Below are 21,327 nucleotides of genomic sequence, written 5' to 3' on the forward strand. Positions count from 1 at the left end.
GTCATCCAACCTATCACAGCTCTTGCTGCATGAATTGACTGTATGAATGTTGTCCTACCAATCAAAGGATCAGATAATTAATCTCGTACTGAAAGCCTAAGCTACAGCTAGCTAGCACTGCAGTGCATAAAATGTGGTGAGTAGTTGACTCAGAGAAAAAGACAATTGTTGAACAATTTTCAACAAATTCATTTCTTCAAAAATGGAGGAGCAAGAGAGAGCTGTATTTTGTAGTATTTAAAAAAAATGCTTTCACTTAAATATGCACTATGCAGAAAATTTTAATAGTTCCCTTAATTTCATATTGTGACAAAACAAGCAAGTAGAGAATCACTGTACCATCTAAACCTCTGAAATATATTTTCCATAATCAAAAATATTGTATTTTCAGGTGTTTGAAGCTGGTGTACAAAACCGAAAATAAAAGATGCAAAAAAATTTTTTATAAGAACGGAAAGCATAGAAATAGAGCACATAGTACAGATCTAACACTTCTTAGACTTGCTTTCAATGATAATGACAGATCTATAACACACATTTCTATATGAATTTGGTTGCTTTGACAAGCTAGTTTATCTAGCTGCATTATTGTTGGTTTGTTTGCTAATGAAGCGCTTTACAATTTGTATTATGAAAAGTACAATAGAAGTTTAATAATTTTTCCCATACTCCTGATAGTTTGGTTTTTCATTGGAGGCGGGAGCACAGAACATAGACGCAGCTGTCTAGTATCATATCACTTGACATGGAAACAGCAAGAGATCTATTGGTTTCAATCAAGTGTGTTTTAACAGGTGGATGTAATCTCCCGTTAGTAACATTTTGTAGAAATCAAGAGACAACCAATGTTAAATTATGCCTGTTTTTTTTGCAATCGACAAGGGTGTCCACATGTGTGGTGGTACTGTTTTCAAAACCACTGTAATTCAGTAAGTAAACACTGGAGGGCGCTATGGTTCTTAAAAGACGGGCTACTATCTCTATCAAACAGCTGGAGGAGTGGGAGACGACATGAGAAAAAAGGCATTTAAACCAACCAAACAAAACCAGAGGCAATGAAGTGATATAAATATGTAAGAAGCAGATTGAACCCACTATTTACAGGTAGGCTAATTGTGTCTCTTTTGAAGATTAGCGGTCATTGTTGTTTGTGAAAATGTATAAGCATTGAAATGAATGTCCATTATAATAATTGATAACACATTTATAAACAATATGTAATTAAAGTATTCTGGCTTCAATGCTCAATTCACATCATGGCTCCATTTTGTAAGTGTGTTCTGTTCGGTTCCTCTGACTGAGTTCGTCAAAGAGATGCAAAAAAATGGAGTCAAATAGGTTTAGTGAAAAGTACACATGTGCACTAAGGCAATGCCTAATGGAGCTTTTTATTTTTCAAGTCATGGTTTCATCTACCCAAATGCAAACTGTTGATAAGTTTTGTTTCTCCAGATTTGTTGCTGTTGGAAAATCGTGTTGTTTTTCAGCAACCGTTTCTCAGTAACTCAAGAGGACCTTTGTACTCACTCCAGTAAGTCTGGTCTGGTCTGGTTATTGAATGTGTTGGTTGTAGTAGTGGAGATTAACACCCACTGTGGTCAACACTGAGGCTTTGGTTATGCCATGTTGTGAAACTGGACAAACCTAAATCAGACTGCTTCATTTATTGCAATGTACACACAGAGAAAGAATAGGGTTAGCAGAGCTTGCGTTCGTTAGTGCATAAAATGGAAAATGTTTTAAAATGCTTTGCAATGGAACATGAAATGAAGTGTTACTTACTGGACAAGCCGCAGTAGTCCCTCCCTGTTCCAGTCAGTTTTTTTCCTGTTTGGTGCCCAATGAACATGTCCCAGGCCTTTGCTCTTACGCTGTCCAAAGCTGAGTTCTCGCGGGAGGTTGTTTTGTTGTCTTTGACATGCAGAAGAAGGAGGGGAAGAGAAAGAAAGTTATGGCTGAAAGAGAAATAACAGAGAAAGCAGAGGGCAGGCTCATTCCTGAAGAGATAGCTACCTAAGATAATCTTCCTTGGATATAAATAATTGCTTTAACTCTGTGGAAAAGTAGTGACTTTTGGTAGTAAATGAGGGAAAAAAACAAGCTTGGTTGCCAAAAACATTTCAGACTGTCTTTCAGACTGAATCGATTCTGATTGGCTGGGAGTAGACCCAGTAGTGGGATGGCCCAATACACTTCCCAACCTCTGGGTTTCTGTTTAACCAAACTCCATTCCCCTTGGATTTTTGGTTTGAGCCTACGAGTTGCAACTTTCCCTATGTTTTACCCTCTCTCTAACCCAATAGCCTTGGCAGTGAGAAATGTATGTACCTAGTTCACGTTCAATCCGGAGTAGGCAGGAATGCCACGGAAAAGTCCATAGACTGTGATAAGATACTGCTGGAAGCCTCCCCAGTTGCACTGAGAGAGAGAACGAGAGACAGAGAGTGAGAAAGAGTGGGCGCTACACACACACACACACACACACACACACTGATAAGAGGAGTTGCCTAGACCACTATGTTGGAGTGTGGATCACTTGGTGGCTGACCTGGTCCTCAAGAGACTAGATCCACTTCTGGACATTGCATTAACTCTGGTAAGTCATTTTTATGTCTCTTACTTTTCAAATATTTATAATAACAAAAATAATAATACAATTATTGTATAATAATATAGTTGTAATCTGTTATTACATTATTATAAGATATTGCAACATTGCATGTTAACAACTTCTGCAAGTAGTCATGGTTGTAGTCAATAGTAGTAACTTTGGAGCCAGTTGTTGCATGGGTTTGCAGTTTTCTGGCTTGTTGTATGGGTTTGCAGTTTTCTGGCTTGTTGTATGGGTTTGCAGTTTTCTGGCTTGTTGTATGGGTTTGCAGTTTTCTGGCTTGTTGTATGGGTTTGCAGTTTTCTGGCTTGTTGTATGGGTTTGCAGTTTTCTGGCTTGTTGTATGGGTTTGCAGTTTTCTGGCTTGTTGTATGGGTTTGCAGTTTTCTGGCTTGTTGTATGGGTTTGCAGTTTTCTGGCTTGTTGTATGGGTTTGCAGTTTTCTGGCTTGCTGTAAGGGTTTGCAGTTTTCTGGCTTGTTGTATGGGTTTGCAGTTTTCTGGCTTGTTGTATGGGTTTGCAGTTTTCTGGCTTGTTGTATGGGTTTGCAGTTTTCTGGCTTGCTGTAAGGGTTTGCAGTTTTCTGGCTTGTTGTATGGGTTTGCAGTTTTCTGGCTTGCTGTATGGGTTTGCAGTTTTCTGGCTTGCTGTAAGGGTTTGCAGTTTTCTGGCTTGCACTATAAGAGCTTTGTGATTTACATCGGTAAATGAAAAGCGCTCTCCAAATGTAATTTATTATTATTATAGTTGTAAATGGCACTTTTGATGTTTTCAATTGTTCATAATGGGATATATGCTGCACTGTAGTTGTAGTGGATGCAGTTCCTTTTTCTGTTCTCTGGGCCTCTTAAAAGCCAATTACCATCTATCCATTATTATTTATCTTCATTTCTCCATCCATCCATCCATCCAGCCATCCAGCCATCCATCCATCTTTCTCCAGTTGTCAGCCATGCTTTCCTTCGCCGCTCTCACCCTCCGTCTAGGGTCCACAGGATGCAGAGGAGGTAGGCGCAACCTGGCGACAATTGTCTCGGGCAACAAGACGTCTCAGTGAGTAGCCTATGACTCGGTGATATCACAGCATGTTGGAGTGAAGGTGCCTCATGGAGGTCATGGAGTTTGATACGGGGGAGTGCTGAATGTTATATTGTGTCTGTTCTTTCTTTCTTATTTATTTATTTAACCTTTATTTAACTAGGCAAGTCAGTTAAGAACAAATTCCTATTTACAATGATGGTCGACTAAAAGACAAAAGGCCTCCTGTGGGGACAGGGACTGAGATTAATTTTTTTTTTAAATATATATATAAATATAGGACAAAACACACATCACGACAAGAGAGACAACAATACATAAAGAGAGACCTAAGACAACAACATAGCAAGGCAGCAACACATGACAACACAGCATGATAGCAACACAACATGGTAGCAGCACAAAACATGGTACAAACATTAATGGGCACAGACAACAGCACAAAGGGCAAGAAGGTAGAGACAATGAGTGTGTTTATAAGGTATTATGGGCATGGGATTCATTGAAAATGTTACCAATGTTTCAATGTGGTTGTTTGTTCTACGAGTGTGTTTATAATGCATTATATCAGCTTCATAGAAAGTGTAACTAATGTTACAATGTGGTTGTTCTTGTTCAACACAGGCTGGTGAGAGAAAGGTTGAAAGAGGACTTGGACAAGATGAGGGGCCAGTTCCCTGGCTTCCGGCCAGGTCTGGTAGTGTTGCAGGTGTGTCTTTTACCCTTTTCCCATTATCCTGCCAACCTAAACTGTGTCGTGCTTGCTTGGATATTTTCTCTTCACTTTGTCCTTTCCAGCACAATTCCAGCAACTGTGGTGGAGGCTTAATAATGAGGCCGGCTCAGTACAGCTTGCTTCAGTTTGGCTCAACTCTGCACAGTAGTGTGAAAGGCCCTTTTGTGTATGTTTCCTTATTTCATTACCAGAGTGTGTTCTTTTGAGCTGTTTTCTTTACTTAATTATTTTTCTACTCTTCTAATTCCACACTTCTTCAGATGAGCTTTCGGTAAATGTGTTGATTGTTTTGCTCGCCTTATAACGATAGGCTACTTTACTGTTGATTTGTTTTCTAACTGGGAGGTTTCCTCTCTGTAACCCTTCTAAGTCTTAAATAACCTTGCTAAAATATTCATAGGCCCAACTCATTCAAAACAACAGAATATACAGTGAGTGTACAAAACATTAGGAATACATTCCTAACATTGAGTTGCACCCACGTTTGCCCTCAGAACAGCCTCAATCCATCAGGGCATGGACTCCACAAGGAGTCGTAAGCGTTCCATAGCGATGCTGGCCCATGTTGACTCCAATGCATCCCACGGTTATGTCACGTTGGCTGGTTGTCCTTTGGGTGGTGGACCATTCTTGATATACATGAGAAACTGTTGAGTGTAAAAAAAATGCAGCAGCGTTGCACTTCTTGACTCACTCAAACCGGTGTGCCTGGCACCTACTACCATACCCTGTTCAAAGGCACTTCAATATCTTGTCTTGCCCATAAACAATCCATGTCTCAGTTGTCTCAAGGCTTAACCATCCTTCTTTAACCTGTCTCCTCCACTTCAACCCCTTCTGGATTTCACAGGAAACATCAGTAAGGGATCATGGCTTTCACTTGGATTCATATGCTCAGTCTGTCATGGAAAGAGCAGGTGTTCCCAATGTTTTGTGCACTCAGTGAATAATGAAATGTTTTCAGTGTTCTTTTTTTGTTTCAAATTGTAAACATTGTTTTGTTGAGTAACATGTATCCCAACACCACAAGTAGATTGTTGTTTTCTATTTATTTTGTATAACTTCTGTTTTATCAACTACAATGAATCATTTGCATTTAGTTGTACATTTAGTAATTCATTTAATCTCTACACTTATTCATCAGTTTTTGCTCAGCTTACTCTGTGGTAGGATAGCTGATATACAGACTTGGGAACATGGTACATGCTCTTTATTTGTTTTTGATGTGTAACTGGAGAGCATTCGAGATCCATGTTTAGCATTTGAAGCTGTGTAACTTGATAAAACAACATACATACAGTATATTCTAGTATTGTTTTGTTATTAAAATCCTATTTGGTGTGTGCATCTCTAGATGTGTTTAACTATACTTATTTTAACCTCTACTGACTCCCCATCCCGCATGCGGGAGCGTAATCATCGCCTGACACTAATTAGCATAACGCAACGGACATAAATATCCCTAGAAAATATTCCTATTCATGAAAATCACAAATGAAATATATTGAGACACAGCTTAGCCTTTTGTTAATCACCCTGTCATCTCAGATTTTCAAAATATGCTTTACAGCCAAAGCTAGACAAGCATTTGTGTAAGTTTATCGATAGCCTAGCATAGCAATATGCCTTGCTAGCAAAAGGCAACCTTTCACAAATCAGAAAAGCAATCAAATTAAAAAGTTTACCTTTGATGAACTTCGGATGTTTTCACTCATGAGACTCCCAGGTAGATAGCCAAAGTTCATTTTTCCCAAAGGTTTATTTTTGTAGGCAAAATATCTCTGTTTGTTCTTCACGTTTGGCTGAGAAATCGTCAGGGAATTGCAGTCACGAAAACAGCAAAAAATATTCCAAATTAGCTCCATAATATCGACAGAAACATGGCAAACGTTGTTTATAATCAATCCTCAAGGTGTTTTTCAAATATCTATTTGATAATATATCCGTCGGGACAATTCGTTTTTCAGTAGGACCGATTGGAGTAATGGTTACCTCTGTATTTTACGCGAGAGTCACCCTGGGAGCCATCAGGTGACCACTTACGCAATGTAGCCACCTACGGCTATTCTTCAACATAAATGCGTAAAACTACGTCACAATGCTGTAGACACCTTGGGGAATACGTAGAAAGCGTAAGCTGTTTGATAGCACATTCACAGCTCAATAGGGACTCATTGGAACGCAGCGTTTTCAAAATATGGGGCACTTCCGGATTGGATTTTTCTCAAGCTTTCGCCTGCAACATCAGTTCTGTTATACTCACAGACAATATCTTTACAGTTTTGGAAACGTTAGAGTGTTTTCTATCCAAAGCTGTCAATTATATGCATATTCTAGCATCTTGTCCAGGCAAAATATCCTGTTTAAAACGGGAACGTTAGTTTTCCAAAAATGAAAATACTGCCCCTAGAGTCGCAACCAGTTTTAAGCAAACCAAAATTTGACAAACTGGGGACATTTTTGTCCCCACAAGGTCAAATAGTATTTCTAGGTGTTTAAGGGTTAAGGTTAGAATTAGTGTTACGGTTAGGAGCTAAGGTTAGTTTTAGTATCTAGGGTTAGGGAAAATAGGATTTTGAATGGAACTGAATTGTGTGTCCGCACAAGGTTAGTTATATAGGACTGTGTGTGTGTTTCAGGTGGGTGACAGAGACGATTCTAACCTGTACATTAGCATGAAGCTAAAAGCCGCAGCTGAGGTAAGCACTGTGGCAGCAGAGCGTCGATAGTAACACATGCTAGCTATTTGATGTATACTTGCAATGAGAATGCTAATCACTGCCACCATTTCTATAGATTGGAATCAATGCCAGCCATGTCAGACTGCCAAAGACTGCAACAGAGGATGAGGTAAGAAGTACAGCCACTACACCCATGTTATGTTTTGATGCAAGTTTGGACACACCTACTAATTCCAGGGTTTTTATATATTTTTACTAGTTTATTTGTTGTAGAACAATAGTGAAGACATCACAACTATGAAATAACACATATGGAATCATGTAGTAACCAAAAAAAGTGTTTAAAAAAATCTACATATATTTTATATTGGAGAATTCTTCAAAGTAGCCATGATGACAGCTGTCACTGTGGTAGTAGAGAGGAGTAGGCAGGAGGCAGTCGCAGGTTTAGTACTACTGAGTTTATTTTAACAACATAGATCAAAGCTGGGAAGAAACCTAAATGCTGTTGTGAAAAAAATACATCTTCAGAAACAAAAAGGCACAGGGTGAACCCAAAGTGCAAAATATAAAGCATTCAGGAAATAGTAGGAGAGATTCCTCTCAGGAAAACAAGTAACATTTACAATGACCGACAAAGACAAATGGCAGAGGGAGTATATATACAGTGACAGAGTGGGGATTGGAACCAGGTGTGTGTAATGATGACGAGACAAGTCCTGGGTTGATGAGTGATGAGTCGTTTTCCAGCAGTAGGTTCGCCAGCAGCTACAAGGCCGGCGACACCGAATGCCTGAGTTGGACAGGAGGGGGAGCCAAAGCGAAGGCTGGTGTGACAACAGCTTTGCACACTATTGGCATTATCACGACCAGTTCATTAGGTAGTCACATGGAATGCATTTCAAATAACAGTTGAGCCCTGTTAAAAGTTAATTTGTGGAATTTATTTCCTTCTTAATGCGTTTGGCTAATCAGTTGTGACAAAGTAAGGGTGGTATACAGAAGATAGCCCTATTTGGTAAAAGACCATGTCCATATTATGACAAGAACAGCTCAATTAAGCAAGGAGAAATGACAGTACATCATTGCTTTAAGACATGAAGGTCATTCAATGCGGAAAATTTCAAGAACTTTGAAAGTTTCTTGAAGTGCAGATGCAAAAACCATCAAGCGCTATGACGAAACTGGCTCTCATGAGGATAAGTTCATCAGAGTTACCAGCATCAGAAATTTCAGCCCAAATAAGTGAATCAGGCCTTCATGGTCAAATAACTGCAAAGAAACCACTACTGAAGGACACCAATAATAAGAAGAGACTTGCTTGGGCCAAGAAACATGAGCAGTGGACATTAGAAATCTGTCCTTTGGTCTGATGAGTCCAAATGTGAGATCTTTGGGTCCAACCGTTGTTTCTTTGAGTAGGTGAACGGATAATCTCTGCATGTGTGGTTCCCACCGTGAAGCATAATGATGGTGTGGGGATGCTTTTCTGGTGACACTGTCAGTGATTTATTTAGAACTCAAGGCACACTTAACCAGCATGGCTACCACAGCATTCTGCAGCGATACGCTATCCCATCTGGCTTGCCGTTAGTGGGATTATCATTTGTTTTTCAACAGGACAATGACCCAACACACCTCCAGGCTGTGTAAGGGCTAGTTGACCAAGAAGGAGAGTGATGGAGTGCTGCATCAGGTGACCTGGCCTCCACAATCCCCGACCTCAACCCATTTGAGATGGTTTGGGATTAGTTGGAAAGCAGAGTGAAGGAAAAGCAAGAAAGGTGCTCAGCATATGTGGGAACTCCTTCAAGACTCTTGGAAAAGCATTCCAGTTGAAGCTGGTTGAGGGAATGCCAAGAGTGTACAAAGCTGTTATCAAGGCAAAGGGTGGCTCCTTTGAAAAATCTCAAATATAAACTACATTTTGATTTGTTTAACACTTTTTTGGTTACTAGAAAATTGTTGTAAGTTGTAGAAAATAGTCAAAATAAAGAAAAACCCTTGAATGAGTAGGTGTGCCAAACGTTTGACTGGTATTGTACATGCCCCTATACGGCCAGAGTAGTGTGTGTATTTCAACCTACTTGGAACACACTGGTTGAATCAATGTTGTTTCTACATAATTTCAATGAAGATACATTGAACCAATGTGGAATAGATGTTGAATTGATGTTTGTGACCAGTGGGAAGGGCCTGAACAAGGAGCATCTAAAATATAACATAGATATGGATACAACATTTGGCACATTTGCGTAAGAGGGGCATTGAATCCTCTACCTAAGCAAAAAAAATACAGGCCTTGAAAAGCATTTGAAATATAAAAAATCAAGCAAGTTTGATATTGTGATTACTCCTCAGATATGAACTTTTAAACAAGTTTGATATTATTTTAATAATAGGGCTATGTTGTTATTCTGTACTAGCACTTCTTCACCAATCCCTGACCACCACTCTAAAACCTTGGCCTGTACAGGTCCTCCGTAGAATTGTAGAGGTCAATGAGAACCTAGAGGTCCACGGCCTCATTGTCCAGCTGCCACTGGACTCTATCAACCCCATGGACACAGAGAAGGTGACTAATGCCGTGGCCCCAGAAAAGGATGTGGATGGGTAAGTGACAACTCTCACAGGGAGCCTGCATGTGCTACCAGGGGTTGGAACTTAAATCATTTTCCAGTTGTTTTGTTCTGAACAAAACCATTATTATTTTTTCCCGTTTCGACCAGCAAAATAAAGTTCTGAACAAGTTCGAACTCCCCCAAAAAGTACCGGTTCATGTAGTTCCTTTCTGTCCTTTTTAAACCTCTGAAATCCTTCTCTTTTCTTTACATTTAGCTCAACTTTAAATTACTTCACCAACCATGCAGTGTGCTATGGAGCAGACAAGCTATAGCTCAGTGAGTTGTTTACACGCATGATGGAAAGACAAGTGTCAGGCGCAAGATGCAGCTGAGATTTTGCAGGTGGGGAAAGAGCGAGAGGGTGGACGAGAAGGCTTTGCTTGAAGCACTGGGCACCTTGTGATGACATGCATTATCTGAATTAGGCCCACAGAATTATACCTATGGCTTTTATGGAGGAACTTTGAATGTATTTTAACTTCAAAGTTGGCTTAATGTTGGACCAGAGAAGCTAGCTAGCTAACAAGCGTGTGTGTGCAGAGCGGCACCAAAATTAAAAACCCTTCTTACCTTTTTGTAGATAATGGATCTAATGTGACATGTGATAACTATAGTATCCCTAACTAGCACTGGAAAGGTACATCCATTCTTCTGTAATTAAAAATATCACGTTTGTAACATCAGTAGGCTACTGCTATCTTTCGGGGGGGGGGGGATGGGTAGGTAGCCTACACGCACACATATTAGCAAGATTTTCAGCTGGCAGGCAGACGATGGAATAAGTTTCTGATTGACAAAAAGGGAGGGCTTTGCATTGGTGCTTTGTTGCATTTTTTTGTGGGACTAGAAAAAAATGCCTGGATAAAATACTTTATTAACCGGTTCACATGCTTTCAAAATAACAGTTATGTTCCAGAACATTATAGATCACTTTCATACCGGGTTCTGGTCCTGTTTGTTGATGCCTTTCTTTTCCAGTTTTCAGTTCTGTTCCCTGAACCGGTTCCAACCCCTGTATGCTACTATTGATATTAACATCGAAACATACTATTACTATTGTTTGTACTGTGAGTAGTAGGCCTACTGTTACTTCTGTTACTACTGTTACTACTGTTACTACTGTTACTACTGTTACTATTAGCTTACACGGTCACACCTTTCACAATAAGCTCATAGTGGCAGTGAGGAGCTGTTTGTCACCAGGGTTTTTAAGTAATCAATCGTTTACTTTTTTACACTTAAGAAATACTTCGATATTAACACAGTGTATAGTTATTTATATTTGAGGGACAAACCTAATTTGAGCAAAAGAGAGTCATACTGCACTTGCAATCCAGCAGCCTATTAGCACAATGGACGCTGTTGACCTGTCTTGAGAGTAACATGACCTGCTGAAATCAGTCACTATTTAGTTTAATTGTTCTTCAGTTTCTGAGCAAAAGATAAGTCTGTCAGATGTAAATATCGTAAACATATAAAATATATGTTTATTGGTCATAATGCTGACAAGGTAAAAATCTGTCGTTCTGCCCCTGAACAATGCAGTTAACCCACTGCTCCTAGGCCGTCATTGTAAATAAGAATGTGTTCTTAACTGACTTGCCTAGTTAAATAAAGGTAAAATATTTTTTTTAAATAAAATAATAATAAGCGTTTCCCCACCCAACACACAAACACCACCACCACTACGACCCCCCCCCAAAACAACTCCCAAACACATAAAAAAAAAAAACACTTTCACACACACCACAACCACTCCCTGAGGTTCCGGTCTCTTCCAGTTCCATCTGACTCCCTTTGGTCTGGTTTCAGCCACCATGATTTGTGCTGTCTTGCCAACTTCTATGGTCATGGCCATTTGGGCATCTGGTCAAAATAATTGCACTATAAAGGCAATTTGGTGCCATTCAGGACGCAGACCTCCTAAGGGCAAATAGTGTAGTATCTTTTTTTTAGTGTGTACACAGCCGTTTGATTCAAGCACTGGTGTGGAACTAGAGCAAATATATTTAGGGTACGTGATCGAGCTAGTGCATCAGTAAGATTCGTTGGAGGCGACAGAGTGGACTCTTTGAAGGGGTTTGGATAGTGTTTAGGCAGACTTGTACAAGTCATTTCTCACACTGTCGGAGAGCATGGAAATTAAGCTGGTCCAATTTAGACAAGCCGGTCCAATTTAGACGAGCCGGTCCAATTTAGACGAGCTGGTCCAATTTAGACGAGCTGGTCCAATTTAGACGAGCTGGTCCAATTTATGCAAGTGATGAGTACAATTGATTCCTTGTCCACATCTTAGGGCAGTAGTGATTTGTTCTGCAGGTCGTATAAACTATGACACAAGTCAGAGGAGGCCCCAATATCAATCCATGTCCCCAAAATACCTTCCGCCGATTGGAAGTTTAGAACATTTCCGGAAGCTCTCAGTTCGTGGAAGTGTGTGTGTCTGGCACAGTCGGCATTGTTTGTTTGATTGTGTGTGTGTGTTTTATAGAGAGATAGAGAGAGCGAGAGTGTGGGGTTAGGGATCAAGAGAGAGAGAGATGCTACCTATTCCTTAGCATCCATTGCATGTGAAATGTGATGCTATAGATTTGTATGTGTGTGTGTGTGTGTTCTCAGGCTGACCAGTATCAACGCGGGGAAGCTCTCTCGGGGGGACCTGGGGGACTGTTTCATCCCCTGTACTCCTAAAGGCTGCATGAAGCTCATTAGTCAGACAGGTGAGGGTCACACACCTCTTATTGTTGCCATGGAGATTATTGTATAGTAGCCGAACGATACACAAACACTTCCCTTGAAACGCACATAAGCACGAAACTGGATACTTAAAGGCAGTTTTCCTTGTTTAGGATGCTTGTCAGGGTCTTAATTGGGTTTGTGCTTTACTGATAAATGTATCATACTGTATGACCGGACCTGACAATATTTACATTATATAACATTATAAAATAAAAATGTACGTAATAATTTAAAAAATCATTACTTGAAAATTGCCAAGTATGTGTATGTGTGAGAATGAAATGGAGCAATGTGTAATGGTCCCCAATTGTGTCTGCACGTATAGGCACGTCAGTGGCAGGGAAGAACGCTGTGGTGATTGGCCGTAGCAAGATTGTGGGAGCGCCCATGCACGACCTGCTTCTATGGAGCCATGCCACCGTGACGACCTGTCATTCCAAAACAACTGACCTGGCTGCACAAGTAACACCATCTAACCTGACCCCAGATCTGTGTGCGCTGTCTTGCCAACTGCATTGCTGTCATTTGGTGTGACAGTGATAGAAATAAAGAGACGGCAGAACAGCACAAACATATCTGGACTCAGGCTAGCATCCCATACCCTTCTTGAACAATCTTCCAACTGCGTCCTATAATCACTTGGTTGAAGGTTCACGTCCTTCCTCTCACTGATTTTTTTACTGCATCTGTTGAAGCATGAAATGGTCCCCTCTTGTAATCGTCACCTCCTTTTGAATCCCTGAGCACCATTTAGTGCACTTATTTTTTAATAGATTCAAAATTGTCATAAAAAAAGTTGCGTTCATCAGCTAACTCCACAAATGCGCTCAGTTATGTTCTATTTGGCTAAGCACCTTTATTTAGATGTAATGTGTGTAAAAATATATATACTGTATATACCGAACAAAAATATAAAAGCAACGTGCAACAATTTCAAAGATTTTACTGAGTCACAGTTCATAGAAGGAAACCAGTCAATTGAAATAAATTCATTAGGCCCTAATTTATGGATTTCAAGACTGGGCAATGGGCGCAGCCATTGGTGGGCCTGGGAGGGCATAGGCCCACCTACTTGGGAGCCAGGCCCAGCCAATAGGAATGAGTTTTTCCACTCAAAAGGGCTACAGACAGAAATACTCCTCAGCACCAGAGAAATATGTTTGTGTGCATATTTATGGAATATTTTACTTCAGCTCATGAAACATGGAACCAACACTTTGATTTGATTTTATTTTATTTTATTAGGATCTCTTTTAGTCCCCATTTGGACTAATCTTCCAAGAGTCCTTAACATTGAAATACAATTTATAATACAAACACACTTTCACATATAACACACTATTACAAACATACATAATACACTAGCATAATGACCCAATAAGTACTCAATCTAAAACAATATTGATTCTTCATCTACTATAGACCAACACTTTACATGTTGTGTTGATATTTTTGTTCAGTATGTACACAACCGTTCAAAAGATTGGGGTCACATAGAAATTACCTTGTTTTTGTCCATTAAAATAACATCAAATTGATCAGAAATACAGTGTAGACATTGTTAATGTTGTAAATGACTATTGTAGCTGGAAACGGAATATTTTTTATGGAATATCTACATAGGCGTACAGAGTCTCACTGTCAACAGTGAAGAGGCGACTCCGGGATGCTGGCTTTCTAGACGGAGTTCCTCTGTCCAGTGTCTGTGTTCTTTTGCCCATCTTAATTTTTTCTTTTTATTGGCCAGTCTGAGATATGGCTTTTTCTTTGCAACTCTGCCTAGAAGGCCAGCATCCTGGAGTTGCCTCTTCACTGTTGACGTAGAGACTGGTGTTTTGCGGGTACTATTTAATGAAGCTGCCAGCTGAGGACTTGTGAGGTGTCTGTTTCTCAAGCTAGACACTCTAATGTACTTGTCCTCTTTCTCAGTTGTGCATCGGGGCCTCCCACTCCTCTTTCTATTCTGGTTAGAGACAGTTTGTGCTGTTATGTGAAGGGAGTAGTACACAGCGTTGTACGAGATCTTCCGTTTCTTGTCAATTTCTCACATGGAATAGCCTTCATTTCTCAGAACAAGAATAGGCTGACGAGTTTCAGAAGAAGGTCCTTTGTTTCTATCCATTTTGAGTCTGTAATTGAACCCACAAATACTGATGCTCCAGATACTCAACTAGTCAAAAGAAGGCCAGTTTCCAGCTGTGCTAACATAATTGCAAAAGGGTTTTCTAATGACCAATTAGCCTTTTAAAATGATAGACTTGGATTATCTAACAGAACGTGCCATTGGAACACAGGAGTGATGGTTGCTGACAATGGGCCTCTGTACGCTTATGTAGATATTCCATAAAAAATCAGCCATTTCCAGCTACAATCGTCATTTACAACATTAACAATGTCGACACTGTATTTCTGATCAATTTTCTTTTCTTTCAAAAACAAGGACATTTTTAAGTGACCCAAAACTTTTGAACGGTAGTGTGTATATATATACATACGTATTCAGACCCGTATTTTTTTTTTCATTACAGCCTTATTCTAAAATTGATTAAATTATAATTTTCCCTCATCAATCTATACCCAATACCCTATAATGACAAAGCAAAAACAGGTATTTAGAAATAGCAAATGTATTAAAATTAAAAACAGAAATACCTTATTTACATAAGAGCTCAGGTGCATCCTGTTTCCATTGATCATCACTGAGATGTTTCTACAACTTGGAGTCCAACTGTGGTAAATTCAGTTGATTGGACATGATTTGGAAAGGCACACACCTGTCTATATAAGGTCCCACAGTTGACAGTGCATGTCAGAGCAAAAACCAAGCCATGAGTTCAAAGGAATTGTCCATAGAGCTCTGAGACAGTACAAAGGGACAGTCGGGAGTAGGCTACTGTACAACGAGAATAACATTTCCACACCCTAATTGTAGTCTAACCAATGCCCCAATGGAGATAGTGAAAGTAAAAATCTCTTGATTTATCAAGACCAGTCCCCATGCTTGTCTCAGAGCAGCGCAAAACGGTGCTAAAATAGTTGTAGACTATTGCTTCAAATCGTGTTCCTTCTAACTTCAATATGCTCTTTAAATAAATAAGACATACACCACATTACTCAACACTAGTGAGACTCATGTCGCCAATGGTAGGCCACCAGTATATCGAAAATATTTTTTTTCAATGACGTGACTCTCCAACAATAATTACATTTAGAGGATTGGAGTATTCTAAATTAATATCTATGGGGCATTTTTAATTAGGGCAAATCTGATCTGTGAAAATATCTAAGGGGATTTTATGTCATTCTAAATTAATGAATAATAATCCATTTGTTTAAAAAAACTATATTTTGGAAATTATTTCATTTTCAAATAACTTCGAGTGAGCGAGAAAAAGGCCATTCTTGAACATGGGGTGAGACATTCTTACCAATTTGTAAATAAAGCCAGTTTGTTATTTTGAATGATTTATTTATGTTTTTAGAGGGAGAAAAACCAACAAAAGGCCTCATGGGTCTCCCATTCGCGTCCGGCATCGAACTAGCATCTGTAGCAACGCAGTTTGCACTGAGATGCAGTGTCTCATACAGCTGCGAGACTCGGGAGGCCCCATCCACAAAGTTTTTAACGCTGATCAATTGCCTTGGATTTATAGGATTTGAAGCACAAAGTATCAAACTACAGAAAGGTGTTGGTAAGCGTATATTGTCCTGCTAACAGCCCATAACGGGCTATTATAATACTGTACATGGTGTCCCGGTCGGGACAACCAGAACGTTTCTTTATTAAAGACTGACAGTTAGAATGACGGTACTTATTTACTTTGATCCAAAGCCATGAATGAGTGAGTCACTCAGCTTGATGTAGGTGCCGAGGCTATATGACTGACTGAGTCACTCAGCTTTATATAGGTGCCGAGGCTATATGACTGACTGAGTCACTCAGCTTTATATAGGTGCCGAGGCTATATGACTGAGTCACTCAGCTTTATGTAGGTGCCGAGGCTATATGACTGAGTCACTCAGCTTTATGTAGGTGCCGAGGCTATATGACTGACTGAGTCACTCAGCTTTATATAGGTGCCGAGGCTATATGACTGACTGAGTCACTCAGCTTTATGTTGGTGCCGAGGCTATATGACTGAGTCACTCAGCTTTATGTAGGTGCCGAGGCTATATGACTGACTGAGTCACTCAGCTTTATATAGGTGCCGAGGCTATATGACTGAGTCACTCAGCTTTATGTAGGTGCCGAGGCTATATGACTGAGTCACTCAGCTTGATGTAGGTGCCGAGGCTATATGACTGAGTCACTAAGCTTTATATAGGTGCCGAGGCTATATGACTGAGTCACTCAGCTTTATGTAGGTGAGGCTATATGACTGAGTCACTCAGCTTTATGTAGGTGCCGAGGCTATATGACTGAGTCACTAAGCTTTATGTTGGTGCCGAGGCTATATGACTGAGCCACTAAGCTTTATGTAGGTGCCGAGGCTATATGACTGAGTCACTCAGCTTGATGTAGGTGCCGAGGCTATATGACTGAGTCACTAAGCTTTATATAGGTGCCGAGGCTATATGACTGAGTCACTCAGCTTTATGTAGGTGAGGCTATATGACTGAGTCACTCAGCTTTATGTAGGTGAGGCTATATGACTGAGTCACTCAGCTTGATGTAGATGCCGAGGCTATATGACTGTGCCATCAACTTGATTATTTAGCAGACATCACTTATATTCAGTCAACACATATATCTTAAGAATATCATGGAATAATCAAACATTTTTGTTTCTCTTAGAATAAAAACCTTAGTGTAACAACAGTTTTAGTAAGTAATACTGACGAGTAGAAACAAACAGGGTGCAGGACAGAGGAATAGCAATTCTTACACTATTGTTCTAAATTCAATCACCTTCTTCATCCTCATCATTCAATTTTGAAGTAGTGCACAATTATCAGTTTCTACTTGGCTTATATATTGGGACCCAAAATCATAAAATCGGTGCTCTAACTCCCCCTTGCGCTGGTCTGGAGAAATGAAGCAGTGATGCAGGGTACTGTACTAAACCACAAATTACCTCTAAGTCCAGCAGTATAATCACAACACTTTTCATTGAGCAACCATTGTAGTCAGGATCGAGGGAAAAATGAACTGAGCGAAGTACAGAGAGATCCTTGATGAAAACCTGCTCCAGAGCGCTCAGGACCTCAGACTAGGGTGAAGGTTCACCTTGCAACAGGGCAACGACCCTAAACACACAGCCGAGACAACGCAGGAGTGGCTTCGAGATAAGTCTCTGAATGTCCTTGAGTGGCCCAGCCAGAGCCCGATCGAACAAATCTCTCCCCCCAGGAGAGATTTGAAAATAGCTGTGCAGCAATGCTCCCTGTTACGCACGCCTCTTGGAGGGGGGAACGCAACACCCTGCTACACTCAACTCCCCTTGGAGTGAAAGAGGTGTGTGACTGTAGGTGCGGGTAATAATGACAGAGGCAGAGAATGTTACCTTTAACAGGGAATTTATTCCTTTACACACTGTACTTTGGGGAAAAGGGGCTGGACTGGTGCAAAGCAACAAAAGTTAAAGAGCCCCCTCTCCTACCTACCCACAACTTACCTAACTAGCGCCACCTGGCTCACTAACCAAATTACAGGGGGTGGTCTGCCCAGGTCTTACCTAGTGTGCATAGACAGTACATACTACAGGTATATGTATGGCTGCAGGCCTCTTTCCTAAGCACTCCCAAGGTGCACTCCCCTTCCCCCCTGAGAACAAAAACCTCTCTCTCTCTCTCTCAACAACAACAAGTACAGTGCATACCCAGGAACACTGACTTTTATAACATAACATAACAACTTGTGGAAAAAGTCAAGTGGTCTGAATACTTTCCCAAATGTACTGTTTATGTGACCAACCGCCTCGATTGTCTTATGTAGCAACATTTGAAGTGGTATTTTTTTACATTGGATAGTATTACAAGATGGTATATCATACACTGCAGTTTAAGAACAATGGGAAAGTTATTCTGCATTGAAAGTTGATAAACTTGTAACCCCAATCTTTCTAAAATGGCCCTTAAATGTTTTGGTACACCTACTAGAGAGCTCGTCTTTGTCTACACCCATTCAGGATTGTTGACATACTCTAAAGCCTTATCCCCACCCATGTCTTTAAGGATTCATGTTTGAGGCCCTCTCTCCCCACAATTACAGTCGCATCTCTTGCCCCAAACTTGTCTGCCCAATGCAAACAACTATAGATGCTGCTTTATCTACACTGATTGTTGAAGTGATTTAATACCGAGCTAAATGTGGAACTGCTGGTCTGAACTGTGGAACGGAACACAAATAATAATGGTTCTGTTCAGAGCAAAACGGTTGGGAAATAATTTTGGTTCCCACCCCTGGTTAAAACATATTTTATAAGATGTAAATATGGAACCTATAACAATAAGACTGAGAGCTAAAAGGTTCACATCTACGTGAATGTATGACATTTGAACCCTTTTCCAGGTGGGAAGGGCAGACATATTGGTGGTGGGTGCAGGCAAGGCGGAGATGGTGAAAGGCGAGTGGTTGAAGGAGGGTGCTGTGGTTATCGACTGTGGCATCAACCACATCCCAGGTATGTATAACAACCGTTTTCTCCATCACAACCCAAGAGCTACAGACTTGAATAGCATCCAGTGTCCATACCGATCATTGGTGATGAAGAACAGGAGAGGAGGAGAGGAAGCCATTTAACACTTTCAGAAGGAAGCAGATGTCTCCTTTTAAATTACTCCTTGTCTGGTGCTAGTCTGTTTCTGCTCTAGTCAACTTGTCATTAATGCAACAATGTGATGATCTTGAATGTAGAAAGTCCAGTAGCCAGGCTACTGCTTGGGTTCTCAGTGACCCTCAACTTCAGCCTTTGAACTTTGACCCTGACCATTGGACCCCCACAGATGACAGCAAAGCCAACGGGATGCGAGTGGTGGGGGATGTGCATTACCCCTCTGCCAAGGAGAAGGCTGGGTTTATTACCCCTGTGCCCGGGGGAGTGGGACCAATGACCGTTGCTATGCTCATGGAGGTAGGCTGTCATAAATTCAATTATATTACTTTTGGGTGTTTTTCGGGCTAAAAAGTGCATTCAATTTACTTTCCCACCTGAACGTCAAACAGACTTATTTTGGCTTTTTGCATTTGTGTAGATATAAGTTTTGTTTTAAAATAATTTTTCTGAAACAAATTATGGCTATATTATAATGCACAGACACTCATTTTGAGCTAAGGGGGACAATGAACCTTTCTGATTAAATTGTTTTTAGTTTCCTCTCTAAGATAAAGATACTAAATCAATACAAAATAATAGATAGGACTTTTTCTTGTTCGTAAATGTTCTTGCCAGTCTATTTTATAGGCTTTACCCCATAAATATCTTGGCTTTGACCCTGCCATGGCTGCTTGTATATATTATTTTTTGTCATGTTGGCAACAACACAGAAGTACATCTATTATTGGTTAATGTAATTCAGATGTAGGCCCTAGTTATGCACTTACTGGCAACATCCCAAATGGCACACTATTCCCTATATGAGACACTACTTTTGAAAAGATCCCTATGGGACCTGGTCGTGCTCAAAATACTGAATAAGGTGCCATTTAGAACACATCGCTGTCTTTCTCCATTGCTTTTTGAGGGAGTATTTTTTTCCTTGTTTTCTCATTTAGTTGTAATGGTTGTGTCAGGATCGCAACGCTTTAATGTTCAATGTTCACCTATAGTTACAAAAAAATGCCCTTTTCTCTCTGTGTAGTTTTAAATGAGGATGTTTATCTTTTGGGGATTTTTTTTCTTCTTAATCTTAAAGATTGGCGACCTGTCAACGGGACAGTTGTAAATCATGCAGTGTGTTATGTCAAGATCACAGATTTTAGATAAACAACAAATGTCGGTAAATGTAAGTGTCTTATATCGGCTGAAAGTTTACATTCTTGTTAATATAACTGCACTGTCCAATTTACAGTAGCTATTACTGTGAAAAAATGCCATGCTGTTGTTTGAGGAGAGCGCCTAACAACAAAACAGCTTTTTCATCGTGATAGGTTTGATAGCTGAAATGTGTAATTACATTCTGAAATCTTGCTCTGATTTATCATCCAAAGTGTCCCAGAGATAACATGAAGTGTTCTTTTGTTAGATCAAATCCTTTTTCATATCCTAAAAAGGTCCATATAGCATGCACGATCAATTTTATATTTCCACTTGTTCATTTAGCAAAGAAAGGACTCTGTGAAAATCTCACCCTAAACGTTGTTTCAGCAAGTCAAATCACTTTCGAATCTATTCCTCAGAGATCGTAGAAGCTAACAAGACTTCACTATTTCATTAGGGGTGTCGTATATCCTATAGGACTCCATATTTGGTCAGAGAGCGACGTCTTCATGGCACGCCAATGACGCGGGCGGTCACCACTTGAATGACTGTATCTTTGTCAAATAAGCACCAATCGGGGTCAAACAAAGCTAGCTAGATAGCCAATGAGCTGGGTTTTATGGGAGTATCATGTATATGGGAAACCATGTATATATCGTAAAATGAAGTTTCCAACCTTGTACGACAGCATGCCTTTTCAATTGGGACAAAAATCATAAAGATATTCAGAGTTAAATAGTAGTTTGGAAATGTGGAACTTATTATACGGCTACTAATACTGGGAAAGCTAAATCAAAGTCCAAGTATACAGATTTGACGATATTCTTGCATAAAAATGGAATATGAATGTGAATGTCTCCTTTGCGATTTGCCCAAATGTACCTGGTGACTTCACACTAAAAGTCTCGACGTTCAGTCATACTTGAAGTTATCCATCTGAAACGTTGCACATACACTGCTGCCATCTTGTGGACACTAT

At 40.1% G+C, this 21,327-nt stretch overlaps 1 protein-coding gene across 2 annotated transcripts in view; it reads left to right on the forward strand.

The window, feature by feature from the left end:
* The first annotated feature begins 651 nt into the window (after positions 1-651).
* LOC110521990 (C-1-tetrahydrofolate synthase, cytoplasmic) overlaps positions 652-21,327 on the forward strand; it is a 49,349-nt gene continuing 28,673 nt past the window's right edge. Inside the window, exons 1-11 of one of the 2 annotated variants that reach the window (XM_036975521.1) lie at positions 652-1,104; positions 1,453-2,596; positions 3,525-3,664; positions 4,274-4,358; positions 7,025-7,084; positions 7,182-7,235; positions 9,543-9,679; positions 12,310-12,410; positions 12,755-12,891; positions 18,941-19,052; positions 19,375-19,502. In XM_036975521.1, the coding sequence (XP_036831416.1) occupies positions 3,564-3,664; positions 4,274-4,358; positions 7,025-7,084; positions 7,182-7,235; positions 9,543-9,679; positions 12,310-12,410; positions 12,755-12,891; positions 18,941-19,052; positions 19,375-19,502 (915 nt within the window). In that variant the 5' untranslated portion in view covers positions 652-1,104; positions 1,453-2,596; positions 3,525-3,563. The remainder of the gene's footprint in view (positions 1,105-1,452; positions 2,597-3,524; positions 3,665-4,273; positions 4,359-7,024; positions 7,085-7,181; positions 7,236-9,542; positions 9,680-12,309; positions 12,411-12,754; positions 12,892-18,940; positions 19,053-19,374; positions 19,503-21,327) is intronic. The other variant, XM_021600024.2, reaches the window with a different exon arrangement.

This window comes from Oncorhynchus mykiss, chromosome 4, assembly GCF_013265735.2.
Source record: "Oncorhynchus mykiss isolate Arlee chromosome 4, USDA_OmykA_1.1, whole genome shotgun sequence".
Lineage (NCBI taxonomy): Eukaryota > Metazoa > Chordata > Actinopteri > Salmoniformes > Salmonidae > Oncorhynchus > Oncorhynchus mykiss.